Source organism: Fusarium sambucinum, chromosome I (assembly GCF_050947815.1).
Source record: "Fusarium sambucinum isolate potato_lamoka chromosome I, whole genome shotgun sequence".
NCBI classification, from domain to species: Eukaryota; Fungi; Ascomycota; class Sordariomycetes; order Hypocreales; family Nectriaceae; genus Fusarium; species Fusarium sambucinum.
In genome coordinates, this window is record NC_139294.1 from 6,816,340 (window position 1) to 6,844,117 (window position 27,778).

The 27,778-nt window shown below is 48.5% G+C and overlaps 7 protein-coding genes across 7 annotated transcripts; 6 read left to right on the forward strand and 1 right to left on the reverse strand.

Moving 5' to 3' along the window:
- Positions 1-534: 534 nt before the first annotated feature.
- Positions 535-2,336, forward strand: FSST1_004897 (uncharacterized protein; the record flags this gene model as incomplete). Its single annotated transcript, XM_083231118.1, has 2 exons — positions 535-1,606; positions 1,717-2,336. 2 exons carry the CDS (start codon positions 535-537, stop codon positions 2,334-2,336), a joined length of 1,692 nt encoding a protein of 563 aa, XP_083088327.1.
- A 24-nt stretch (positions 2,337-2,360) lies between these two features.
- Positions 2,361-3,615, forward strand: FSST1_004898 (uncharacterized protein; the record flags this gene model as incomplete). Its single annotated transcript, XM_083231119.1, has 2 exons — positions 2,361-3,128; positions 3,325-3,615. 2 exons carry the CDS (start codon positions 2,361-2,363, stop codon positions 3,613-3,615), a joined length of 1,059 nt encoding a protein of 352 aa, XP_083088328.1.
- A 3,330-nt stretch (positions 3,616-6,945) lies between these two features.
- FSST1_004899 (uncharacterized protein) lies at positions 6,946-7,361 on the forward strand (the record flags this gene model as incomplete). Its single annotated transcript, XM_083231120.1, has 3 exons — positions 6,946-7,024; positions 7,086-7,106; positions 7,159-7,361. 3 exons carry the CDS (start codon positions 6,946-6,948, stop codon positions 7,359-7,361), a joined length of 303 nt encoding a protein of 100 aa, XP_083088329.1.
- Positions 7,362-9,525: 2,164 nt separating this feature from the next.
- Positions 9,526-11,189, reverse strand: FSST1_004900 (1,3-beta-glucanosyltransferase GAS1; the record flags this gene model as incomplete). The annotated part of the gene is made up of 2 exons (XM_083231121.1): positions 9,526-11,067; positions 11,115-11,189. The coding sequence occupies 2 exons, from the start codon at positions 11,187-11,189 to the stop codon at positions 9,526-9,528; spliced, it is 1,617 nt and encodes a 538-aa protein (XP_083088330.1).
- Positions 11,190-15,097: 3,908 nt separating this feature from the next.
- Positions 15,098-15,783, forward strand: FSST1_004901 (uncharacterized protein; the record flags this gene model as incomplete). The annotated part of the gene is made up of 2 exons (XM_083231123.1): positions 15,098-15,136; positions 15,196-15,783. 2 exons carry the CDS (start codon positions 15,098-15,100, stop codon positions 15,781-15,783), a joined length of 627 nt encoding a protein of 208 aa, XP_083088331.1.
- A 1,241-nt stretch (positions 15,784-17,024) lies between these two features.
- FSST1_004902 (ATP-binding cassette family ATPase ARB1) lies at positions 17,025-18,981 on the forward strand (the record flags this gene model as incomplete). The annotated part of the gene is made up of 3 exons (XM_083231124.1): positions 17,025-17,616; positions 17,649-18,804; positions 18,855-18,981. The coding sequence occupies 3 exons, from the start codon at positions 17,025-17,027 to the stop codon at positions 18,979-18,981; spliced, it is 1,875 nt and encodes a 624-aa protein (XP_083088332.1).
- A 2,377-nt stretch (positions 18,982-21,358) lies between these two features.
- On the forward strand, positions 21,359-27,657 carry FSST1_004903 (chromatin-remodeling ATPase INO80; the record flags this gene model as incomplete). Its single annotated transcript, XM_083231125.1, has 5 exons — positions 21,359-22,105; positions 22,448-22,753; positions 22,805-27,299; positions 27,350-27,505; positions 27,635-27,657. 5 exons carry the CDS (start codon positions 21,359-21,361, stop codon positions 27,655-27,657), a joined length of 5,727 nt encoding a protein of 1,908 aa, XP_083088333.1.
- Positions 27,658-27,778: the final 121 nt, after the last annotated feature.

The window sequence follows — 27,778 nt, forward strand, 5'->3', positions numbered from 1 at the left end:
TCGACTGTGGTTTTCGTTATATTATGCCTGCCGGTGATTCACTTCCTGAACATATTTGCTACGTGCTTCCCGACGGGGTGTTGCATATATCCATCCTTCAAGCTAGCCAGTAATTTACTTCCCAGGCGTACTTGCCAGTTGCCTCTCGACGGGGTGTTGCATATATCCATCCTTCAAGCTAGCCAGTAATTTACTTCCCAGGCGTACTTGCCAGTTGCCTCTCGACGGGGTGTTGCATATATCCATCCTTCAAGCTAGCCCGTGATTCACTTTCCGGACTTGCTTGCCAGTGATCCACTCTAGATGTACTTGCTGGTACTTGCCAGTGATTCAGTATCAGGTCGACTCTGATTCAGTCTTTCCTTGACCCTCTCCTCGACCTACATAATCTGCCACTGCCCTGACACTGCTAGCTTCCTATCAACTTCCTGAATCACATCTCTATCTCAACTTCCTGAATCACATCTCCATCTCAACCGAAGTTAAACACATCCCCGTACCTCTCAGTACACACACTCGCACACAACCCTCACCATGGCAGGTCCTCCGGATCCGCCCGACCCTGACAGGACGACCCAAGGAAAGAAAAAGAAAGGAAATCCTCCTTCTGGAGGAAGTCAGACAGGAATAAGGGACTTTTTTCAGCGCATGCCGTCTCAGTCTTCCGCCTCAGGGAGAGGTGCTGAACCTACACTCCCGGGATCCTCCAGCGACCCTCAACTTACAAGAGGTAGCCGCTCCGGCGGAGCTGATGTCCCTCCCGGTCGTCCTCGAGCACCGACTATAGAATCGCTTGCCTCCGGCTTTGGTTCTCTTACCACAACGCCATCATCTCTAGGCAGAGTAGGTCCGTCGACTTTGGCCGCACCTCCCGGGTCCCCCTCTCTGGGCAGAGGAGGTCCGTCGACCTCGGCCTTACCCCCGGGCTCCCCCTCTCTGGGTAGAGGAAGTCCATCTCTGAGCAGAGTAGGTCCGTCGACTTCGGCCGCACCTCCCGGGTCCCCCTCTCTGGGCAGAGGAGGTCCGTCGACCTCGGCCTTACCCCCGGGCTCTCCCTCCCTGGGCAGAGGAAGCCCACAAGTCTCGACTACCCCTAAAATTGTCTTTAAGACCTTTCGTGCTATCAGAACACTTAACGAAGGGGAAATCAAGACATTGAACAACAGTCCTGCTGGACCAGGCTTCATTAGTCTGCAGATCGGCGCCTTCGGGCTAATTCCAAATATCCCAGAGAATTTCCCGAATGGGGAGCTATGCCCGCACCCATTGGTGCAGCTCCTGCGTCAGGGTCCAGCTGGTGCTTTAGTCCGGTCGGACACGCACTGGCCCAACGGAAGATGTCGAGTTCCCAAATCCATCATTGAGATAGGAACCTTTGTGCGAGAAGATGTTGAGCTCATCGATGAGACCAAGTTGCCGAACTTAACTCTCAATCTACAGCTGTCTCCTAATATACCTCTGCAGAAATTCTTGGAGAGCTTTCTGGCATCGCTGTCAGCAGTTGAGACGCTTGCACAACTCAAACTCCACGGTGTAAATGGAACGTTAGCAGACATTGCATCGCAGCCTGACAAATGTCGATTATTCGTGAAAGAATTCATCAATGGTAAGCTTGTCCCCAGTATCAGAAAAGAAGAGACGAAATCAGCGGATTGCTTTAGGCTACTTAGGCTATGGCCTTAGGTTGTTTATTTTAGATCTAACATAAAATCTTAGGAATGGACTATTGCGGATCTTTGAAGCTCTTCCGAAACGGCCTGCCGAAGCTCGATGATATCTGGAACAAGCTCCGATATATCGACTCCACAACAACTATTGCACCTTTCACCAAAAATGGCACCTACATCTACATCCTGATGTATTACAACGAGAAGGATGGCTCCATTTCGCTGTATATTGGCAGAACCGTCGGCCTACTGGCACGATATAAACAGCATTCGAGATGTCTTTCCAAGAACCATGACCTCATGCATTATCGGGTCGCCGTCAAAAGACTAAGAGAAGGGGCGACATATAGGTTGTTTCCTATCGCTTTCTTGCCACAAGCAATGCCGAACGTAAAATTGTTCCAGTCATGGGCTGAGACGATTCCCATGGTTCTTTTTGGTTCCTTTTCTCCCATGATGCTCAATAGCAATAAGCCATTAGCATCGAATGAACTCCTCCCCCCTGATGAACTTGCACGTCTGAGTAAATCTCTCAAAAGAGATTCTTACCTCCAGATTTGCGGCGCCCCCCTTAGCAAACTACTACTGAATGTGGCCGGTCGCATCAAGGCCTCCGACTCCTCATTGAAGGGTTTCGCTTCAAATGAACGTTTCACGGGCCTAAATTAGTCTGTACCTTTATCTGAGGGTGTAATGAAGGAGGCGAACCTCTGGATCCGAACAAGAACACCCAATGATGGAAACATACCAGCAATTTTCACGTTCCGTACCCACCCAAGACGTCTCACGAAGGAGAGGTTTGTTTTCATCTTCAACGGTCAAACCGGTACTCTCCCCATTAAATTCCGCCCTGTCGTCCCAGCGGAACTCACCTCCCTTGCTGGGGGCTCGCTCGTCAATGTCGTAATTGAGATTACCATCGATCCGAACGACAGACACCCATACGCCTATGCCCGGATGCCGACTGTTGGGCCCTTCGATTGTTGGAACGAAGCATTGCGTCTCGCCGTCCGCTTCGAATTTGAGGATGAGCAGGGCTGGCATACACAGTACTTAAAGCAAGAGAAACTTCAAGTATTCTCTGCAAGGATCAAAGAGAAGTCGAGTGAATTTGGAGACGAAGTCGATCACATTGATCTTGGCTGGTTGCACAGTACCAAGATGCTTGCGGCTTTATTGAACTGGGAATGGAGTCCCCCCGACAATGCCATAACAAGGAGGGTATGGGTTCCTTACAGCAACAGGCTCCGCGTTATCGAGTTCGATTTCTTCAACCAGCGGCTGGTTGTCGGAAACTGCCAGCCGACCAGCAAACCAATTCCTCGCCTCCTGACTTTGAATGAGACATCTGACCAGATCGAAAGGAAGTTCGGTCACGGCGTCAATATCGGCAGCCTGCCAGAAGCGATGATGATCAACGTGTCGGGTTCAGCCATTCGAACAAAGTGCGATCTCTGTCTGGTAAGTAATTTTTACTCCCAGTATCAGAAAAGTTGGCCGCTTGAGGTATAAGGGACGAAAGTAAAAAGTCACTTTATGCTATTTAGGCTATGGTCTTAGGTTATTTATTTTTGCACCCGAAACCTTGAGGGCCATCTTTTCTGCTACTTGTCTACTATTTAGCAAAGTACCTAATACACAGCTAACATTCTTACAGATGGGAGATCGGGGAGGGCAAATGTTGAGTCTTCCTAGAAAATGCAAGGACAGAAAGGTTATTGCAACGGTGAACGGCCAACAGCTCTGGCAATGTGCATTCTCATTTATGATGAATCGGTATTGTACCTTTACCAACGGCATCGAGAATAATCCGGATCTGCATGACCTGGTATACCATGCTGCAGAAGATCATTACCCTATTCAACACATTGCGCCCCCACCGAACGTTTTCCAGTATCTAGAGGTACGCGAGAAGCTGGAGGAGGAGCCAGTTGAGAAGGATGACTAGGAAAGACCCCTCCTGTTTATTTCTTTTTCTTCTTTTTCTTCTTTTTCTTCTTTTTCTTCTTTTTCTTCTTTTTCTTCTTTTTCTTCTTTTTCTTCTAACCTACCTATTAAGGAAGATAAATGGGGTTTTATCCGGCTAGGGTCAGATCAACGTCTAGCAGCCACACGGTTCCCCATGAATTAATTACCTTCGCAGACCGCTAGCTAGTGAATTGATATTGTAAAACTTATGTATATGATTACTTTATATTCCTTGTCATTACATCTTGGTGTAAGCATCACGTGATCGATCTTATAATTAGTCACGTAATGCCGGAAAAGAGAGGCTGCATAGGTCAAGCTGCAATCGGCACTTTAAGACATATGGCAATAAAGGGAACAATAGGTGGCCAAATTATACATGTGATTCCAATACCTTTTTTTCAGTATGCAGTCATGATTGTTCTACTACAAATGAGTTGCATGGCTTCTACCGTTATGCCTATTAAACCCCAACCATCCGATGCTTGGTTAATAGATTGATAACTGGGCTTTGCTATCTATTGTTATATCGCACGGACTTATATATGAGTATTTTGTAGGACTCTATGAGTTAGCACCGCTTGCTTATGCGCTCAAGTTAGCATATCAAACGTTGGCAATCGATATTGCTCAACAAGAAACAAACCACTAACAAGCGCAGCTTTAACATAATCAAGACAGTTAAAGATATACATAAGTCAAGACACTTACAATGACACAATAGAGAGGGTATAAGCGCCTTGGTTCCGAATGCAATAGCATTTGTCCAGATATCATCCTTACAGCGACACAGCTAGATATATATAGTTCTGGTTGATTTACAGAGTAGAGAAAGAGCCATTGTCAATTGCAGATATGCATGTTTAAGTGGAAAACAGTCAATAGTAGGGCAGATCTCAACGGCGGAGCACGTGGCCGGGATATGTGGGGCAATGTAAAATTATGCCTTGGCATAGACTGTGGAGTATCACCAACCTTGCTGGGAGTTAAAACAGGCTAGAAAAATACAAAAAAAAATTGGTAGCTTCTCTTTGATTGAGCGTGTCACTATTGAACTGTTAGCAATTGTTATTATAGCTGGATTAGTCAGACGAACTCCTTAGTGCAGGGGCCATGCTAATCTTCTGTAGGAACACTTTGGTTAGTATGGTGACTGAGTTGGTAAATCCGTGGGAGTCGAACCTCTGTATCGTTTCAACTAGAAAATCATGTTAGTATGTATTCTTTAGCCATTGGACCAGGGGGGACGAACTAGACCAAATGTCAGCGGTTGCCCGCTGACGAAAGAGAGAGAAAGTAGAAAGACTTATATACCACCTACCACTACGAAAGCACCACAACGTCTCCTACAGTCGCTGACACTTCTTTACCTTTCTTTGAACCAAAACTCACATGTCAGTGCCAAATACACACAACATGCCTTGTGAAGCCATGCCTCCATGCCAACATACCAGGCCTGGGACACAAGATAAAGAATCCCAACCCACAAAATACCACAACCACAGCAACTGACGGAATTCGGATTTTTTACAAGTGCAAAATTATTCTCTCAGATAGTCAAAGAAAGCGGTATTTTACAAAATTGTGTGCCATTTATAAAGGGTGGTGGGGCTGATGCGCAAACCTCTGTTGGAACCATACTCAAAGTAGGCTGTCACCAGTTCCTCTTTTTGACTCGGATTAGAAAAACCACCATTAGAAGTATGCGACAAAATCAGTAGTTTAATCTGTACCTTAAGCCGGACTCTCAGGCCTTTCATCCCTATCCTGAGGTTGAACGCTAACTATTCTATCACACGCCAGCAAGATCCAGGGTATGCAGTTGGGGAGTGTGATGCTGCTGTAGTGACAGTAGACACAGAAACTCAACACAAACCCCAGATAACAAAATTTACTATTGCCTAGAGAATCGGTGTTCAGAAGCGTCTACAAGTTGAAATAGAATTAACCCGATATCACGATACTGACCGAATATAGATTAGCATGGCCCCTGTCCTAACGATGACACGCTCAATCAAAGAGAAGCTACCAATTTTTTTTCTGCGCATTCCTTCTCCCCTCTTGCCTATTGCCAATTATAAAAATCGATCTGATAATGATTCCTCAGGTGCACTCACAGGTTGCCTGCTCTTAACATAACCCTTTCCAAAGACTAACGCTCACGCGTTTGCTAATGAATATGTTTGCGCGAGGAGTACTTGAAGTTGGCGTCCAGTCATCATTTTACAGTAACAAAAAGAGTATAATAGTAATCGCGAAAATATGTCTGTTAAATAAAAAGCCTCGGCCAGAACCATCGTGTGGTTGTGTCTTCTGACGGGCCTGACGCCCCTAGCCTAGCTGGCTGTATGGACTTGTCTAGTTATTGGAGCGAGTGGAGAGACGGATGAGTTAATTCACAATACCAACCCTCGAGGTATGACAAAGATTGACCGTTGGAAGTATAAGATTAGGTCAGTTTATGGTCCTTAGACTATACTTCTTAAACTACTTATTTTTTTATAACCTAAGTACCTATTAGGAGGCCAACTCCTCTGCTTAAGCGGCATACACGATCTGCCCAAGACTGTGGCGCAATCACCACATCTCAGCCACAACGGTAAATAGGAAACGCGACGCGTAGAGTACCTCACGCGTGATTGCTCCCTGAACTATCACCACCATCCCCTCACCCCGTCGCCCCTTGCCGCAAAGAGCCCCCGTTTTCCCTTTTTTCTATTTTTTTATTTTAAAAAAAAGCTATATACCAACTATGTGGGAGGAAGAGTTTATGTCAGAGGACGTGGGGGTTACTGTCCCCACGGACAGGAACTTCATCCCTCGGGATGAAGACTAGGCCGGCAAGTTCCTGTTGCTGATTTATTCATAAATATACTAACATTCTAACTAGATCTTCCTGCCGATGACCCTGTCGCTCTGCCTTGTAAAACCATCCCCGACTGATTCACTATCAGATATACTGACATCAGTCTCAGAGAAGCGCAAGCGAGATGAGGAGGACAACGAGGAAGAGAAGAAGAAGGAGAAGAAGAAACAGAAGACAATTCTGGACTTTTTTTGCGTCAAGAAAGTCGCCAAGATAGTCGTCGTAAGTGTTGCTTTGACTCACTGAAAGCTTCTCATATCCTTCTAACATCTCATCTACAGCGCCCCCGAACCTAGGCAGAGCGGGTTGCGGCGGCTATCGAGGCTTGCAGGCGAAACCGTGCAGCAATGAGCCCCGAAAGCCGGGCCCGACTTTCGGTGGTGAACGCGGACCTGGGGCTTTCTGGCATTCCGGAGTAAACTACAAGCGATTATTGCTATCATTATGTTGTTAAGTGACCCTCCTCTGCCAATGTTCCATTGGAACGCAGTCGTCGACCCTAACGACTGGCTCGAATTCGAGCGTAAGTACTCGAACACCCCCCAGAACATGCTTCAAATGCTGACAGTAGATGCTTCGGATAGAAGACCCTGTTATTCCTATTTGTAAGTCTTTCCTGGAATATACCAGCTGTTGTGAAGCTAACTTGTGAATTAGTGAAGCGCCGTCGAGACGAGGACGAAGAGGAGGAAGGAGAGAAGAAAAAGAGGAAGACGACGACGACAACAACAACAACACCAGATTTTGAGATCTGGGAGGAGCCTCCGGCCCTTCTATTACCACCACCACCACCTCCTGCCCCTGCTCCTGCTCCTACTCCTACTCCTACTCCTGCCCTTGCCCCTGCCCCGAGATCATGAATATCATAGATCCACCATCTCCACCAGTTTAGACTACTTTTATGTTATTTATTTTTATATCCTAAAGATTAGATACCCCGGATCCTGTCAAAGAGAAGAGAATCAACTACACAAGCACCACCACACATGTTGCAATCGCTGACACTTTTCTTTGCCTTTCTTTAGACCCAGACTTCAAACAACTCGGTGGGTCCTAACATGCGAAACTGATGCGTTCGCACGTGATGTGCCCGACACTACAGCTATCAGACTTTGAGGAACACCCCATCCATTAAAGTAAAGATTCTTCAAGGAGAATAAAGACGTTCACACAACAATAGCGGCTGTCGAGGCTTGCAGGTGAAACCTCGCCTTCCCCTCGGATTTTCGGGTCCAACTATTGACAATTTCTGGGCTTCCGTAGTCAACTGCAGTTAATTCATTACGGATTAAAGACATACACACAACGTTAGTATAGCAATCGCGCAAGATGGTATTAGATATCTGATATCACTTTAATTACCGCTCAATCAAAGAGAAGCTACCAATTTTTTTTGCATTTTTTATATCTTCATTATGTGTGGATTTGATAGAGTTGGAACAGAAATGGGTACGGTTTCGTGGTGGTTCGTTTTGATAGCCAGTTGACGTGAGGTTGCGATCTCCACAAAACTCCACTCCTCCCGTGCATGTGCCCGTGCCTGGGTACCATTGAGATGTGCACCACTTTCGACCGCGTTTTCCACTTAAACATGTATCTATATACAACCAAGTGCATAGCAGAAAAAATGGCCTCGGAAGTCTTAGGGTATGAGAATAAGTAATCTAAGAACTATGGTCTAAGGAATATAAACTGGCCTAATAATTTCGTCTCTTATATCCAGCGGCTAATTTTTTTAGTACCCTGAGGACAACCAGCTGTGATAACAGCCGACATTGGGTTGTACGAGGCGCAAGGGGCCGGTATCGACTGACTCTGTATCCGTAGGCCTTAGATAAGTGGTTGAATTTCCAGTTGATCAAGGCTAAGGAAGCAGTTGTTGCTGTCTGTATGGCTTGATAGCTTCTTTTATTGATGTTGAAATCTTAGGTTTCTACTGAGAAAGTTGCTACGATCTGGAGTTATATTAACTTTTCAGTCGGTACAGTACTAGCCCCATCATAATACTTTTATTGGTATACTGGTATTATAGAGTTCACGCAGCTGCCGTACAAGTCACGGTTACATTGTGAAACTTTGTCTTGAGAGGAATAGTGTAGAAAATTTTAAAGAATTGGCGCAAATAGATTAATGTTTATTGACAGCTTCAACGAAACTGAAGAGGCGTGAGCGAGATTTCGGGAAAGGATGCTAAAAGTATAAATACAACCAGCTGTGTTGCTGGAAGTATAGACCTCTGGGCCAAACTCAATAGACTAACGTGGTAGGTTGCCCAGAGAAAGGAATAATCTAGATAAATGCCAATGCATTCTGGATCAAGTCTAAACTGCATAAGAATCCCGACTTTTGTACATGTTTACGTCTGGTGCTAATAGCTGAACTGATGGTACTGTTTCTTAAATAGAGCAGTGTAAACAAGAGCCTTGGTGTGATAACAGGCGCCCAAGCAGAATGAGCACGCTTGTGTATTCTCAAAAAATGTTCATAGATAAGCTGGCGCGACAAAGTAATAGGCAGCAAAGCCCAGTTGTTAATTTGTTAATTAATTGTCGAATGGTCAAGGTCTGACAAATGTAACGTTGGAATCCATGCAACTCATTTGAAGCATCTAATGGACAGGAGAAAAGTTGGCCTTCCAAGTCTTTACAAAAATAAACAGGCTGAGAACCATAGTCTAAGGAGCATAAGTAACCTAATAATTCCGTCTCTTATGCTTTTAGTGGTCATTTTTTCTGATACCTTGAGCATACATTGCTGCGTGCTGAAGGGACATTGGCATCACAAGTATATTCACTATTGTCACGCATCCCGAAGAACAATTATAGCAGCTTAACCTCTGACATCACCACATCTGTATAGCAATCGCGCAAGATGGTATTAGACATCTATAATCGTTCTAATTACAAGCCATGAAAGCGATGCTAAATACACAAGAAAGAAGGACACAATGTGGGAATAACGCACGTTCCAAAAAGGCCACCCCTAACAAAATAGGAGTCATGCCATGATGCATCCAAAAATCGCTTACAGAAGGACCATACCGGCACCGACAACACCAGCGACGGCCATGTAGGCGCCGACAGCGTAGTCGCCGAGGGAGAAGACGCGGGCAATGGTAGCGGCCTGGAGACCGAAGGACTCATCGTCGTCCTCGCTCTCAGACTCGCCGGTGGAAGCGGCGCCGGCAGCAGCAGTAGCAGTAGCAACCTCCTCGTTGATCTTGTCAGCAGACTCGAGCTTGGCCTTGCAAGAGTCCTGGTTCTGAGCCTTCTGGGTGGTGGCCTTGCCCTTAAAGTCACAGGCGTCGGCGTTCTTGTTCTGCTCCTTGTAGTAGGCGTCGAGAATGTAGGCGAGCTTGGCCTCGTTGTCACACATGCTGTAGGCACCGTAGATACCGGCGGTGGCGTTGGCATTGATGGCAGTGCAGATCTTCTTGTTCTCGCCGCAGATGTAACCAAAGATGTCGTTAAAGTCCTTAGTCTTGAGGTCGTCGGCGGGAACACAGCTTCGGCTCTTGACCATGCAGTCGCAGAGAGACTTGTCGGGGGTGGGAGGGAGAAGGGCGTTAACCTTCCAGGACTTGGACTGGGTGGGACAGGTGGGAGTCTTTCCAGTGGGCTTGTAGTCGTCCTCCTCAACACCCTGGGGCTGAGCGGCAGTAGCCTTCTTCTTGAGCTGGGCGAAATCCTTCTGCTTGACAGCGTCACCGTTCTTGCTGATCTTGACAAGACCGTAGTCGTTGGCCTCCTGGTGGTACATGTAGACGATACCACCGCTAAAGACATCAGTCATCTCCTTCTCCTCGTAGAGAGCAGTGGTCTCGTCAAAGATACGGTTGGCGGCACCGTCGGGCTCGTTGCAGCCGTACTCGGCGAAGAAGACGGGGACGGAGTAGTCCTTGAAAAACTCGGCCTGGGTAGAGTATCCAGAGTCCTTCATGCTGCTCTTGCCACACCAAGAGTAAATGTTGTAACCCCAGTAGTCGATGCGCTCATCGTCCTTGCCACAGTTGAAGTAGTCGGCAATATCCTCACGAATGTCGACATCGTCGTTGGAGGCGTAACCGACACCCAGCCAGCGGTCGAACTTGCTCTTGATGTGCTTCTTGGTGTCGCGGACGGCAGCCTTGACAAAGGCAGAAGCCTGAGTGTTGGAGACGTTGTTGGAGACCTCGTTACCGGCAAAGAAGCCGACAACGTTGTCGTACTTGGCGAGCTCGTCGACAACGCCAATGTATCGCTCGTAGAGCTCAATGTCCCACTTGGGGTCATCTCGGTTGATGGAAACAGAAGGCTCGGAAAGATCAGAAATGACATAAATGCCGGCGTCGTCGAGGAGCTTCATGCAAGCAGTGTGGTCGGCCTCGGGATCAATGGCGTAGGTTCGGATGATGTTGGTGCCGAGCTCCTTGAGGAGAGGAACATCACGCTTGCAAGCCTTCTCGTCTGCGAGAGGGTCGCTGTATGACTTCTTTGAGGTGGTCTCACCTCCAGCGGCGGAGTCCTGCTGGTAAGCGACACCCTTCATGAAGAACTGAGTTCCGTTGGTGTAGAAAAGCTTAGAACCCTGGGAGCTGTCAGCGTGTGCATCATATCGCAATGCGCGCAACGAACCTTCATGGTGATGGGCTCGAGCTTGGCGCTGGCAGCCGCGGCCGCCGCAGCGACAATAACGGCAGAGTACTTCATTGTGTTGTGTATCGGCTAGTAAAAAGAGTGTAGAGAATCAATTGTTAAAATGCTGAAACCCCTTTTTGCCTTTGACAAGGTCAGATCGTAGTAGCAAGAGTTTATAAATGAGTGTCGGGAAGAGTTAAAAAATCGGTCTCAAAGTAACGAGAACCGAAAGAAACAAAAAACGGCGATGAAGAATTAGAGGTTGTTGTAGGAAGAAAGAGGAAAGATGATTTTGAGTCGAGGGATGGGTGGGAGCATTTGAAAAGTAAAATGGAATGCATGGGTGGCCGGGATTAATCGCCCCTACTTGGGCCACTGGCTCTGGGGCCCCTGAGCTCCAGTAACCCAAGCCGCTAATTGTCATGGCAAGGGGTTGGCAGCGGCTGTGTTGCAGTGGATGAGCGACACTGTGCTTGCAGCGGTAGAGAAGATCTCCTCGACAAGCGGGAAATGAGCCAACCAGACAAAAGAACCCATGTTGATTTTGAGGCGCAGTCCAGAGATTGAAGCTTGTTTGGGTCTTGACCGGCGCCATCCGTATCCAATCAGGGATGGTAAATACAGAATCTCATCTTGTTGACGGTGGTATAGTGCTTGGTATCAATGCACACCGTAGCTCTATCTCGCTCTAGCCAAAGCTTGGCTTCGCCTAGGGCATGTGGTGTTAGTAACCCATGTTCAGACAAGACTCTACACTGTACAGAAAAGGGGACAATCTCCACCGGATATCCGTCTTTGCCAAAACACCAGGGGTCTCACTTGCTCTATTTCGCCTTCTAGACGTATACGACGTCTCGAATCAATCTTGCGAAATTGTCTTGAAACGCTTCCGGTGGAACTCAATCTTTGAGCTGCACTTGGCAACAAGAGTCATGGACTTTGCAATACAATGATATTAAATGCACATGTCTTGTCCTCTTGGCTTAATTGAATTGCAAGCGGCCTCATTTCAATCAATGACATTGAAATCTCAATAGGTTCATCCCTGAACAAAAGAAGCTTACGCGTGTTCATATCCCCAGCGTCGCTGATTCTCTCTCAAGGATCACAGATCCCTCTGCCACCTCGGCCCGGATTGTCTCTTTGTCTCAAGCCTCTTGAGGCATGTCATTCCTGACCCTGACACTGTATCTCTCACTCGTGTGTGCTGGTTGGCTCCTTGCTCCATGGGACTCTGAAACCAGAGTAAAGCAGAGCATTGACTTCTCTGCACATCGATGGGTCCATAACATGATTCCTGATACGGCTGCGCATAGCTGGCGTGAGCTTGATTGTCGTATTTTTGGATTGTTCTTTGTTGCTCCTCCTTGATGAGCGCTGGGGCTCTGTCTATCATCATCATATAGAGTGGTTCATCGACGACTTGTCAAAGCTTGATCTTGTTGATGGTAGCGCAAACAGTGGGTAATCTTCTTTTTGATCATCGATCCCATTCCTCTCTCGTGTATGCGTCGTCATCGTTTTCGTGGTTCATTGCCCTCGAATCTTGTAATAGACGTTACCAACGCCGTAGAGTACGCGACCCCAAACATCGTGAGTTTTTTGCAACATCCCATGTTGAGGACGCGTTTGATCATGCCGTTGTTCCGGCCGGTCTGCCGAAGTACGATAATAGTGACCATTGTGGTAAACGAGTTCTCTAGTTGGCATCGTGTTGGTTTTAATTAGATGTGGAGTATGCGTTTTAATGCGAATTCAATAGTTCAAAATTTAGTTGTTTGACGGTGGTGTTTGTTTCTGAAGCTTGGAACTTTCTCTGCGCCTAGGGATTACTCTATTTAAATAACATCGAACCTGTTAGTCCTAGGCTGTGGTGGTTGTCAGCCTTTTGGGCCGCATGCCAGACGATGACTCTAATTACACTTCACCTTTTCATCACTTGCTGCTCGAGATTTTATTTCTTCCACTTTTGACCTCTGACATGCGTTGAAATCTCCAGCGTTACTGAATTGGTTCCACTGATGGTCGATCATGCGGCACAATCGCTGCCTCAGTTGGCTATAGGGTGGCGAAACTGCCATTCGGGGTCGAATTTCCTTCATTCTTGCGTCAGGCGCGCGAAATATCAGCCTTGGCAACTGAGCCTTGTGAAGATCTTGTCTTAATGATTCAGAATACCTTTGTGGTTGCCTGTTTGTTCAAGAACCTGTTTTGGTGTAGCAAAGAATAGAAGGGAAATAATGAATTAAATATTGGGACGGAGTAAAAGACAAAAAGACAAAAATTGACAACAATAGAAAAGAAGTGATCAAGATAACTCTTTAAAATAGCAATGCAAAATTCCCCACTCTCTATTTTCTAGCATGTTGTTTTATTGCCAACCATGTAAATAAAAAGAACAGTGAATACGTTCATAACAAGGGCAGGTCTGATAATATCCCAAACTCGCTCCCTGCTTGCATCATCACACCGTCCAAAGCGTATTAAGAGAGGCAACTTCTAAGCCATGGCAGACATTAAACAAGTGAAATAAGGATGGGTCCTAGTTGCTATGAGCTTATGCTGATTTCGTCTCTTATCCTCTTCAAAGCCGTAGTTCCAACACCCCATTGTGTTGCAGGCCAACAAGCGCAAAAAGGTATCGAGGTGCTCACTTCTGCAAATATGCTTAGCAGATCCGGATGCAAATAAAAAAGAGTTATAGTATCACAGCTATAGAATATTAAACGGACTGGATTTAGTGGACAGGACCAGGACTTATTCGTAGACTCACTCCTCTATGACCCGACCGTTGACTTGACACTCAACTAGCCACATCACAACTAATCAGTATATAACAAGGCGCGATTAGAGGACGCCCATCACTCTTTCGCACTGAAACCATAATCTATATTATTCACATAAGCAGGGATGATTTCGACATGGCATTCCCCGATATTATACTTCCCTATCACTCAAGTGACTCGAGTATACAAATCGCTTGATATGAACGATATGTCTTCCGGACAAAGAAACAACCGTATATCCATGCGCACTCTTTGCCATAATACTAGGGCATAAAGCTTTCTGTTGTAGTCGGGCCATGCAGTCAAGTTTATGTAGCCCCTCGGATGTCTTGTACACTCGGAGCAAGTGACCACTATGAGGATAACCAAATTGTCAAATGACTGCGATTATCAAGCTTACCATATGAGCTGATACTCCGTACGTACGAGAGCTATCATACGAAAAGTATCACATCCCGTTACAAACTACACCTTGTAGCAAATTTTACGCAAACGCACGTAGGCCATATCACGATATCACAAGACTTTCTGTTTTGTAAGTTTTTCTTGCGCGCATTCAACATGAAAAGTCTTTATATGGTGAAGCTATCGCCTGGTATATTAAAAAGATAGCCTTGAATGCATAAAGTTTGGTGTTGGTGTTGCATATGAATGGTCGTCCGATAAGCTTCTTCAAGCGGGTAGACACCGTCATTCCGCTGTCACAGAAATGAGATGCCGGCAGGGCAAGAGCCATTACTTGGCATGGCAATATTTGTTACTTTGCCAAAGGTTTGGTGCTACCCTTGGCTGTAGTATCCCGTCATGTTGCAACACACATCTTGCAGGTGTCACCCATCTTACACGGCACGGCACCCGCCGCTCAGATCTCGATGTCTTTGTACTCTGTCGAACTTTCCAAACCTTTGGCTAACCAAACTCAAAAAGTCCTTTGTTCCTTTCCTCTTGCTTGTTTTCATGGCCAATTCCTCGTGGCTAGAACCTTCATGATGTAATCCGGCGTCATGCTAGAGGTTAAAGGCGTCAAGTGAGGGACAGCCGCCATGATGTCATGTAGCTGCCAAATAGCAATATATGAGCTCAAGGCCCTTTCTCAAATGATATTTGTATTCAACCATACTCTGCAACTTCATCTTCAATTGCGAATATTGAACCAATTCTCTTCTCTCCCTACCATAACAGACAACAGACATCATGGCTCCCAAGAACCAGAATCCCACTCACGGCCAAAAGGTAAGCTCCGTCAAATAACACCACACCGCGAACCTGCAACGAATACTTATACAATCCAGGTTGATCTTGGCGAGAACGCTCCTGTCAAGGAGGAGGGCGCCGGCAAGGTTGCCTCGGAGTCTCTTGCTGCCGAGTCCATCAAGGAGGGCGGCGAATTCACTTCTAACGAGGGTGTTGGCGGTGAGAACCAACCCTCGTCCGCATCTGAGAACACCAGCGCTGGCCGCAACACAGATACCTCTTCGGCTCCTAGCTCCAAGTCTACCCAGTCCAGCTCCGACAAGTCCAGCGCTGGCCGTACTGCCAAGACCTCTTCCGCTCTTGGTTCCAACGCCGATTCCAAGTCTGGCCAGTCCGGCTCTGCCAGCAGCGGCACTGCTCCCAGCTATGTCGAGAACCAGTACATCCAGAGCTCTGGTGGACCTCACGGCAAGAACGCCACCGAGGGATTTGACGACTCAAAGACCAAGGATGGCCTCAAGTTGGCTTTGGAGTCTGAGCCAGGCAGCGAAAATGACCCTAGCCGGCTTGCTGAGCAGCAGTTCCAGGAGAGACAGAATGCTGTTGGACGGGATGCTGGCCCCAGGCAGAGTGCCCTCTCCAGCGAGACCCCTTTCGATTCTCTCAACAACGAGACTTCCTCTTAATTCCCGAGGATGCAATGACACCTGTAGCAGAGCGACTTTAGTATCAATGATGAAATGACTGCATGAAACAAAACAGGATACGAGCGACTTGGAGTGATACTAGTGACCTATGGTTTTGGACGTAAACTATAGTCTAATCACTAACATCATGTGCTCTCAATAGTATGCTTAGCCATAGTACCATGTAGAGCAGTTCGATGCAAGTTCCTGGGGTGGACAAGACCTGCCAGCCTCAGCTCGTAATCTTCAACGGGAAATGGCTGTGTATCAGGACTTCCAGATAATTAATGAACAATCTCTTCGCATCGCATGAGACAAGTGTCAGCCCGGCAATTCATCATGAAAAGTCACGAGTTAAGCTAGAAAGGGTATAACTGCCTGATACATCTCGCCTACAAGGGTTGAGTCAGCGACAGTTACCGTCGGTTCCAGGCGCAACGCGCGGCAGTATCACCTTCAGTTGACAGTACTTTGGTTTGCGAGTTTATGCTGAGAGGCAAAGTTGACTCGTGCTGTCTCAACATTCAACCGGTGAGCCCGAATTTAATTATGAACCAAAGAACTACAAGTGTAGATACAATACAATGATACGGGCTCGCCGTCTCTACACGATAACAAAATGGCGGGCAGTGAAAATCCTGAAGACGATAGCCAATCAGATTAAAGGGATTGATGACGTCAGGTTTTTGAAAAGATCCCCGATTTATTGGGGTTTTGATAACAGTGGACTTTACTACACAAAGAGAACAGAATCTAGAAATCAACACATCAAGAGAACCAGAAAAGATTGACATTTTGTTCTTCAGAGTTCGAGAAAAATCCAATAACCTCTCAAATAACTGCCGCTTGTCGGGAATAATCATAGCTTGGTGCCTTAGTTGGTGCCTGACTCTTTCGTCAGTCAAAAAATCTGTAAATCTGCCCCACCAAATAAAAATTCACCCCGCCTTGCCTCTCAGAAGCCTTGTCGGACTGTACGTGCATTATTCAACCGGGAACTGGAACCGCCACACTCATTGTTATTTGCTTGGCTGGTTTTTTTCTTGTCGGTCAACTTAACTTTTTTCATCTCTCCTCTCTTCCTTCTTTCTTCATCGAACATTCATTTTCCAAACCATCATCACATATACCCCCTTGGTTTGGACTTGATTTCTTAGACAGACAGTTCATTCACCCCGCCGTCAGTCTCCGTTCTTTCAACCCCGCGGTCTTTTTTTCTTCACACACACAAACTCGTCATCATGGCTCCCTCTTCTTCCAAGGAGAAGCGTCTCGCTAAGAAGGCTGCCGAGGGCAAGCTCAAGGGCAAGAAGGGTGCCAAGAAGAACGAAGAGCCCGAGCTCGATGCCAACGGCAACCCCATCCAGGACGATGCCCCCGCGACTTCAGGCGATAAGCTCGACGAGGTGAAGCGTCTTGCCGATCAGATGGATAAGCACGGTATCTCTGACCGTGTCACCACCGGTGTCCTCGCTTCTACCCAGACCAGCAAGGACGTCAAGATCACAAGTACTTCCCTGGTTTTCCACGGTCGTGTCCTTATCACCGATTCCACCCTCGAGCTCTCGTACGGTCGACGATACGGTCTCCTCGGTGAGAACGGTTGCGGAAAGTCCACTTTCCTCAAGGCCATCGCCGCTCGCGAGTACCCCATCCCCGAGCATCTCGATATCTACCTTCTCAACGAGGGTGCTCCCCCCAGCGACTTGGGTGCCCTTGAATGGGTCGTCCGAGAGGCTGAGCTGGAGCTTGAGCGTCTCGACCATCAGGCTGAGAAGCTCCTCGAGGATGAGGGCCCTGAGAGCCCTGTTCTCCTCGATCTCTACGAGGCAAGTTTCCCGCAGCATTTTGATACAAGCACTCAGCTAACATCCCACAGCACATGGACAAGCTTGATCCCTCAACCTTTGCTACTCGTGCTTCCCTGATCCTGACAGGTCTGGGTTTCAACAAGAAGACCATCCACAAGAAGACCAAGGACATGTCCGGTGGTTGGCGTATGCGAGTCGCCCTTGCCAAGGCCCTCTTCGTCAAGCCCTCAGTTCTGCTTCTCGATGACCCCACTGCCCATTTGGATTTGGAGGCTTGTGTGTGGCTCGAGGAGTACCTCAAGAAGTGGGAGCGAACTCTGGTTCTCGTCTCCCACTCCATGGATTTCCTGAACGGTGTATGCTCCAGCATGATCGATATGCGTGGTAAGCAGCTCATCTACTATGGTGGTAACTACGACTCGTACAGCAAGACGCGGTCTGAGAACGAGACCAACCAGATGAAGGCCTACCAGAAGCAGCAGGACGAAATTGTCCACATCAAAAAGTTCATTGCTAGCGCTGGTACCTACGCCAACTTGGTGCGACAGGCCAAGTCCCGACAGAAGATTCTTGACAAGATGGAGGCCGATGGTTTCATCCAGCCTGTCGAGCAGGACCGTGTCTTCTCTTTCCGTTTCGCCGATGTTGACAAGCTTCCTCCTCCTGTCCTGTCTTTTGACAACGTTACTTTCTCCTACTCTGGCAACCCCGAGGACGACCTGTACCGCAACCTTGACCTCGGTTTCGATATGGACTCCCGAACTGCCCTTGTCGGACCCAACGGTGTTGGCAAGTCCACTCTGCTCCGTCTCATGACCGGCAAGCTTTCTCCTACCGGTGGTGTCGTCACCCGACACACTCACTTGAAGCTCGGTCTCTACTCCCAGCACAGTGCTGAGCAACTTGACTTGACAAAGTCGGCTCTCGACTTCGTCCGTGACAAGTACAGCTCCAAGTCTCAGGACTACCAGTACTGGCGCCAGCAGCTCGGCAAGTACGGTCTCAGTGGTGATTCCCAGACTGCCCTGATGGGTACTCTGTCTGAGGGTCAGAAGAGTCGTATCGTCTTCGCTCTGCTCGCCATTGAGAGCCCCAACATGTTGCTTCTTGACGAGCCTACCAACGGTCTGGATATCCCCACCATTGACAGTTTGGCAGATGCCATCAACGCCTTCAGCGGAGGTGTTATTGTCGTGTCCCACGACTTCCGGTAAGCACCCTTAAATGCAATGATATTGAAAGATGACTAACGATGCACAGACTGCTCGACAAGATTGCCAAGCAGATTCTTGTTTGTGAGAACCAGACTATCCGCACATGGGATGGCTCTATCTCGGAATACAAGAACTACCTCCGAAAGAAGATGATCAACGCTGGTGCTGTCTAAGGCAACAACAAAAGTGTTTTACGACGATGTTTTGATTTTTTTGGCACGAATGCATGAAAGGAAATTAACTATAGAGGATATTTGATCCACAAAAAGTTGATGAGTGCCATTGGCATTATGTGGGTATTTTCATGGGTTATGAGCGCGGGTGGCTAGACCATCAGGATACGGATATTTGATACCTGCCCTACGATGGGAAATGAAACGGCCACGACGACGCTACAGGACGCATGGGCATGGCCTCAGTAGAGAGGCCCGGAAGCGTTCATGAAGATGTGGAAATGTTCACGATAGATTTTCTTTTTTCCTTTGGGTCCGGCTCTTGAAGCCTTTAGTAGTACGAATAAATGGGATTCCCATTAAAACAATTAATGCTGTCAAAATGTGACTACTCTGTACCTGTCTGACGTGGGTGAGGCTGTGAAGCCAGGCTGGAAGTGCCCTGGTTTCGCTGCGACAGCTTCCAATGAGATTCATGCGCACTAGTTTGAACATGTTCTATAATGCAGCCTATTATTCAATGGGTGTGGCAAGCTGGTCGGGAACGTATTTCATTAGTATGTCGATTTTGGTACCATTCCATACCCATTGGTATGTTTGAGTGAGGCCAGCTGAGAAATAAAGTGCGTAGGAAATAAGCTTCAGCCTTATAGTTCCTGTAGAACTTGAATGCAATAAGCGGTACATGTAGGTGGATAACGATTATCCTAAGCACTTCTAATGACATACAGTGATCCCAATAACGTATTTGTATCGGATATCGCATGATAATGTGTATTCCTCTGACTCCTACCCTAGACAGAATGACCAACATGTCAACTGTTGGCATCCATAGGTATTAACCGATCTTCGGGAACTATCCCCCGCTGCCGGTGACTGGGGAGATGGCCAAAGCCTGGTTAACGCTGGAGGGATTAGCTTTGAGTCAGACCCACATGGCGCGGGACCAACGGGACAAGACAGGACAGGGGCAGACTGTCTGAACCAAAAATGTTGACGTGAAAAAGAAACGAGACTGACACGCACCAAATCGAGGCGAGACGAGTCGAGATCGGATCGTGTACGTGTGCCTTGATTTGCATTTCCATCTACAGTTACACCTCGATTACTATGAGGCTTCAAACGCAGTGCATCAGAATGCATATATCAACATGCATCAACGCCAACTTGATATGGGTAAACACTCCTTCAATACTGAGCCTATCGCCAATTCCTCTTTAGGGAATCGTGCCTTGAAACAGTTGGTGTGATACACAAATGAAAAAACTTGGCCTGGATTGCTTCACTGTCGACTGCAGTTTGTTGTGTTTGTGATTCCCATCTCAGTGGTCATAATTTGGTCCATCCAAGCCCCTAGATACCCGTGCGCGCAGCTTTGTAAATGATTATCACAGCGTCTGCATATGCCTCTTGTCTCTTTTTTGGTTGTCTCTCCTTGGTCTCATCTGGATGGGCTGGATGCGTTAATTCTCCACACCACCACCGTCGTCATGGCTCATCAAGCAAGACGTTTGTCCTTGATTAAAGTCAACAGTTGGATAGAAAGGTCATCATACAGAATATATTTGACATGTTTGTATCATCACTTAAAATCTCATACTCGCATTGTGCCTGAGAAGCAGGTACTTACCGTTAGCTGGGCTGGGGCTGTCAGTTACTCCATCACCACCAGGCTGAGGTTCAACCCGTCGTCTGGAACAAACTCCACTCCACTTTGTTGTTCCCCGGGCCATCCTTCGACTTTCTCACCATTCGCATTCCCATTGTTGTCCTATTGTCCGTTCCCCCACTGCCTCTCTTTTTACTCTGTCCATTGGCTCGTTTCTTCCACTTGTACAATATCCCGTAGCCACGAACACCCCGTCTCCAATCCCCTTCCCCATATCGACTGCCGCTTGCATCGCCGTATCCCAGTTGAGCGCCACGCTATCCAACACCTCCACACCAAAACACTTTGCCCCCCAGCCAGGGCTTCCTCGTTCGAGTTGCCGTTGATTTGGGCTCAACTTGGAACTAACATTGTCGCGATCCATCTATATCGGCTATCGTTCCCATTCCCCTCGTTAGTCGCAGTTCGCTGCATCACCCGGTCGCGACTTGCGAATCGCATCGCATCGCATCACATCCAGTTCAGATTACACAAAGCCTCGCGTGCGCATCGCGAATCTCTGACTGATCGACTGCGCATCTTGTCACGGAGAAATAACCCTCGCACATCGAATCCCACCCCCCCAATCGTCGCAGCGCTGTCTTGTCGAGCATATGGGTTCTCGAAACTGATTGCCAACGGCCGCCCGACTTATAACATATTCCCTGCTATCTCGGGTGTTTAGCTTTGTTCTGTTCTGCCAACCCAGGCGCTAGACCATCAATCACCATGGATCAGAACGGCTATAACTCCTCGGTGCTGCAGCGGCCACCGCGTAGAGGGGACGACGGAGGCGAAGAGGACAGAGACTCTCGTCCTCATCACCACCACCGTCACCACCACCATCATCATCACCACCGTCGCGACGGCGATTTACCTGCAGGAGCTGTAGCCGGAGAAGCGGCGACAGCCTCATCGAATGCAGGCGGCGCGAATGCGCATCAGCACTCCACCTTTACCCTGCGCTCACCCAAATCTGAGTACCGCCCGCCTCCATTCTCTTCTCCCAACGGTCATAATCATAGTCACCACAACACCAGCACTTCAAGTGCCAACCATTCCCTTCAATCCCCGCCTCGCCCGGCGTTGCCCAATCCCTACATGTCATCGTCCACGAACGCACCCGGCGGCCCCGTCGCTCCTTCTCTGCCACCTCCTGTAGGCATTAATTCTTCCTCATCACCTGGGTCGTCGGCTGCTGGACTTCATCAGCATCATCATCAACCCGGAGCACCAGCTCATCCACACCGAGCTGCTCCTCCGCCGGTATCGCCGCTGCACCCTCCTGTTGCGTATTACCCTCCCGGGACGAACACGGATATTTATATACCTCCTCCCGAGCCCAAACCTGCATCGCGAGGTTTTTATGATCCTACAACTGATACAACAAAGGAACGTCGAATTTCTGACGCGGCGACGCCTGGAGCCTCCTGGCACAACGCCAACGCCAACGCGCCCCCGGCTGGCACTCCGAAGGTAAGGGGGGCAAATCCACTTCTTTTTTGTCTTTGACTCTCGTTTCGCCCAGACTCGATTTGATTAGATTGATTGCACTTGCTGGCCTTTGATTTTCCTTTTCCTGTCAACCTTCAATTCTTGATGATCGCGATCTTCAACCATCACACTTAGGCCATCAATGCCTGTTTCATTTCTTCACGCTTGTCAAGCTTAATTTCCCTTCAAGCTGTAACCGTCACATCATCTTTTTAATTTCATCATCACACTCCTTTACTCCGTCGTGCAACCTTACTCCTCCGAATTCAAAATCGACATAATCACTTGCTGACGTGGAGCTAACTTTTCTTCCCCCCTCGACAGTCCCGCGATCCATACAGCTATTCGCAAACTGCCGACCAGCATACTCCTTCGTACTACAACGGCTCCTATACATCTCCTCGAGGTCCATCGTATAACCGCCCGCGTAGCCCTCTATCACACTCGCATCAGAACCCTCCAGCTGGATCGCTCAGCCCTCCGGGGCAACAACCTTTGTTGGCTTCTCCCAGCGTGAGACATGGTGCTGCAGCCAACATGAACTCAACTACTAATGGCGCTTCTGCGATGCCGCCCTTCAAGTCGGACCTCGCGGCTCCATCACCTCCCAAGCCCGCGCCTTCATCAACGGTAAGTATCCCAGAATTCACAAAGGCTGTTTTTGTACTAATTCCACCAAAGACCTCACGGGCGAACCCTATGTCTTTTGACAGTATCCTCTCTAGCTCCGAACCCGCCTCAAAACCCAAAGAGCCTTCTCCCATAATTGCTAGAGAGCCGGAAATTAAGCAGGAACGAGAGCCTAAACGTGATCGCGAACCGAAACGCGACTCACGAGAACCAAAGCAGACAAAACGCTCATTAGAGCCCGAGCCGGATAACGATACCGAAGTTGAAAAGGATGTCGAGACCGAGCCTGAACCAATCCCCAGCAGGGAAAAGGAGAAGGAGCCCGCGGCCAAGAAGCGAGGAGCCCGAAAGTCAACCAAAGGTCGCGCTTCTGATATCAGAGACGCTGCAACACCAAAGAACGGCCGCAGACCGTCAGTCAAGAAAGAGTCGCCAACGCCTCGTCTGCCAGCTAAGCGACAGGCGAACGGTCAGCCCAAGCCAAAGACCTGGTCAGCAGAGATGGAGAAGAAAATTCAGAACGCTGAAACACAGATCGAAAACAGGGCCGCGAACTTGGACGCTGATGAATTCGACGAACAGCAATACAAGGAGCGAGCCCAGAAGCGACGACGCGTGATGAGCGAACTTGATGTTGAGCATGGCCTTTCCCGACGCGACACATTTGCGATTGCCGCCAGTAAGAAGTTGGTGCTTCACGCCGAGCTTGGCAAGCGACGATACGATGATGTTTTCTACGATGAAGCGCTTCATGAGGTGCGCGATCAAGAAGTCTATGCCGAAAAGGAACGCAAGAAGGACATGCAGCGCAAGCGACGTCGTGAGAAGTCTATGGCAGTCACGATGGAGCAGAAGGAAGCAGCTCTTGCTCGTGCTGAAGCTGCTGAAGACGAAACGGAGCGTCAAAAGCATCTTCGAGATGCCGAGCGTGCTAGCAAGAAGGCGCAGCAAACGAAGCTCATCTTGCAGAAGGGCATCAAGGGGCCTGCTCGCAATCTCGAAATTAACTTGGAGGGTGGCACTATGTCTTCATTCCAAGCTTCAGATGTTGAATCTGGAGAAGCAGGTACACCATCCGGCAAGCGTAAGGGTAAAGGCCGCAGTGGACCTCGTCTTAAGAAATCGAAAGAGCAGAAGCAAGCCGAGAAGGATTCTGCGGAAGCTGCACAGGCCGCCTTGGATGCTGGAGAGGAGCTACCGACCAAAGAAGAGAATCGTGTTCGCATCAAGATTAAGAAAACCAAGAAGGACGTCGCTGTCGATAGTGAGAAGGACAAGGACGAAGCCGAAAAGACCGAAGAAGAGGTTGTCGAGAAGAAGACCAAGAAAAGCAAGGACAAAGACAAGGACAAGGAAAAGGTCGACGATGTTCCCGACAACGAAAAGCGATTCATGTCCAAGGGCTACAACCAAATTTATGACCAAATTTGGCGAGACATGGCTCGTAAAGACGTCAACAAGACCTTTAAGCTTGCTGTGGACTCTTATGCCACCAAGGCATCGAATCTCAAGAAAACGGCCATTCTGGCATCGAAAGAGGCCAAGCGATGGCAACTGCGAACAAACAAAGGCACCAAAGATCTTCAAGCTCGCGCGAAACGTGTCATGCGTGACATGATGGGCTTTTGGAAGCGCAACGAGCGAGAGGAGCGAGACTTGCGCAAAGCTGCCGAAAAGCAGGAGATCGAAAACGCTCGCAAAGAAGAAGCCGACCGTGAAGCCGCTCGTCAAAAGAGAAAGCTTAATTTCCTTATCTCTCAGACCGAGCTATACTCCCACTTCATCGGCAAGAAGATCAAGACCGACGAGGTGGAACGAAGTACAGACAACCCCGACGTCGCCAAGGATGCCCACCATGTCGACCAGAAGATGCTTGACATTGACGAGCCTACCGGCCCTGCTATCGGCAAGGTCACTAACTTTGAGAACCTCGATTTCGAAGAAGGTAGTGATGAGGCTCTCCGTGCTGCTGCCATGGCCAACGCCCAGAACGCCATTGCAGAGGCCCAGAAGAAGGCTCGCGACTTCAACAACCAAGGCTTGGACATGGATGATGAGGGCGAGATGAACTTCCAAAACCCTACAGGTCTTGGCGATGTTGAAATCGGGCAGCCCAAACTCATCAATGCTCAACTCAAGGAATACCAGCTCAAGGGCCTCAACTGGCTCGTCAACTTGTACGAGCAGGGTATCAATGGTATTTTGGCAGACGAAATGGGCCTCGGAAAGACTGTCCAGTCCATTTCCGTCATGGCTTACCTTGCAGAGAAGCACGATATTTGGGGACCCTTCCTCGTTGTTGCGCCTGCTTCGACACTTCACAACTGGCAGCAGGAGATCGCCAAGTTTGTTCCCGAGTTTAAGATTCTCCCCTACTGGGGAGGTGCGAGCGACCGAAAGGTTCTCCGAAAGTTCTGGGATCGCAAACATACTACATACCGAAAGGATGCGCCGTTCCACGTGTGTATTACCTCGTACCAGTTGGTTGTCTCGGATGTGGCATACTTCCAAAAGATGCGATGGCAGTACATGATCCTGGATGAAGCCCAGGCCATCAAGAGCTCACAGAGTTCGCGATGGAAGGCACTGCTCAACTTCCACTGTCGAAACAGGTTGCTTCTCACCGGAACACCTATCCAGAACAACATGCAAGAACTTTGGGCTCTGCTTCATTTCATCATGCCGTCACTGTTCGATTCACACGACGAGTTCAGTGAATGGTTCTCCAAGGATATTGAGTCGCACGCACAAAGTAACACTAAGCTTAATGAAGATCAGCTGAAGCGTCTTCACATGATTCTCAAGCCCTTCATGCTTCGGCGTGTCAAGAAGCATGTGCAGAAGGAACTCGGTGACAAGATCGAGCTTGACATCTTCTGTGACCTCACCTACCGACAGCGTGCCTACTATAGCAATCTACGAAACCAGATCAACATCATGGATCTCGTTGAGAAGGCCACAATGGGAGATGAACAAGATTCTGGCACCCTCATGAACTTGGTTATGCAGTTCCGAAAGGTCTGTAACCATCCCGATTTGTTCGAACGCGCCGAGGTCAATTCTCCATTCGCTTGTGCCTACTTTGCCGAGACTGCATCCTTCGTTCGCGAGGGCAACGATGTTGCTGTTGGCTATTCAAGCCGAAATCTGATCGAGTATGAGCTTCCTCGTCTTGTTTGGAGGGACGGTGGTCGAATTCACAAGGCTGGCCCAGATAGTCAGGTTACAGGCTGGAAGAACCGAACACTGAACCACCTGATGAATATCTGGAGCCCAGACAATATCCGGGACAGCAGTGAGGGGTCAAAAGCATTCTCATGGCTCAGATTCGCGGATACATCTCCCAATGAAGCTTACCAGGCCACCCACCAAAGCCTGATCGTCCGAGCCGCCAAGGAGCTTCAGAAACGCGACAGACTTGGATACATGAACGTGGCTTATCGTGATACTGAGGATGCAAACTTTACTCCGGCTCATGCTCTGTTCCAGATCCGTGCTCGACAGAACCGAAAGCCTCTCGCGGAAATCACTGATCAAGGTATCCTGAGCCGGCTTATGAACGTTGCTCAAGGAGATTATGACGAATCTGGTCTTGGCCGTCTGGAAGCTGCGGGCAGACCTCGGGCGTCGGCACCGCCTATCCAGGTGTCTTGCCGTAGCTGGGCAAGCGAGTTTGAACGCAGTGAAGTTCTGTTTAATGCACCAATTCGTAAGATTCTCTATGGGCCCACAGTCTTCGAGGAGAGGGCTCTGGTCGAGAAGAAACTTCCCATGGAGCTGTGGCCCACCCGACAGATGCTTCCCAAGCCTGATCATGAGAAGAAGGGATTCACCAACATCAGTGTTCCTTCTATGCAACGCTTTGTCACCGACAGTGGTAAGCTGGCTAAGCTGGATGAGCTTCTGTTCAAGCTCAAGAGTGAGGGTCACCGTGTCCTGCTGTACTTCCAGATGACTCGCATGATTGATATGATGGAGGAATACTTGACATACCGCAACTACAAGTACTGCCGATTGGATGGCTCGACTAAGCTTGAAGATCGACGTGATACTGTGCACGATTTCCAAACTCGTCCCGAAATCTTCATCTTCCTTCTGTCTACTCGTGCCGGTGGTCTTGGTATCAACCTTACAACTGCTGACACTGTCATCTTCTATGACTCTGATTGGAACCCGACCATTGATTCACAGGCCATGGATCGAGCCCATCGTCTTGGCCAGACTAAGCAAGTCACGGTGTATCGTCTTATTACCCGTGGCACGATTGAAGAGCGCATCCGAAAGCGTGCCATGCAGAAGGAAGAAGTCCAGCGTGTCGTCATCCAAGGTGGTGGCGCAAGCGTGGACTTCTCTGGCCGTCGTGCTCCCGAGAACCGCAACCGCGATATCGCTATGTGGTTGGCCGATGATGAGCAGGCTGAGATGATTGAACGCCGTGAGAAGGAGCTTCTCGAATCAGGCGAGTTGGAGAAGCAGCAAAAGAAGAAGGGTGGTAAGCGACGCAAGGCTGAAAACTCGGCCAGTTTGGATGAGATGTACCATGAAGGTGAGCAGTGTAACCCCTTATTTATCTTTCTTCAAACTAACAGTATGCAGGCGAGGGTAATTTCGATGATGGTTCAAAGGGTGTCTCTGGTACAGCCACACCAGCTACAGCAGCCACCCCTGCCGATAGTGACAGCAAAGGCAAGAAAGGCCGCAAGGGAACAAAGCGAGCCAAGACAGCAAAGCAAAGGCTGGCAATCGCGGACGGTATGATGGAATGAAGTGATAGAAAGTAAGCGGTATCTAATAGATGCGTGGAACTCGGAGCCTCGAAGGCTCATGGAAGATCAAGGGAGTTAATTACGTATTTACTACGTTGGGATTTTCTTTGTTTAGTCATGGCGATGGACCATCAATAGGCGGAGTTGATGGTGAAAATGCCGATCAAAGATAACAAGGCAAAGCATTCTTACGGAATGGGATCTGTACATTACTATAGACGGAGGGTAACAAAGCTTATCCCTGGAACCAGCCCATATC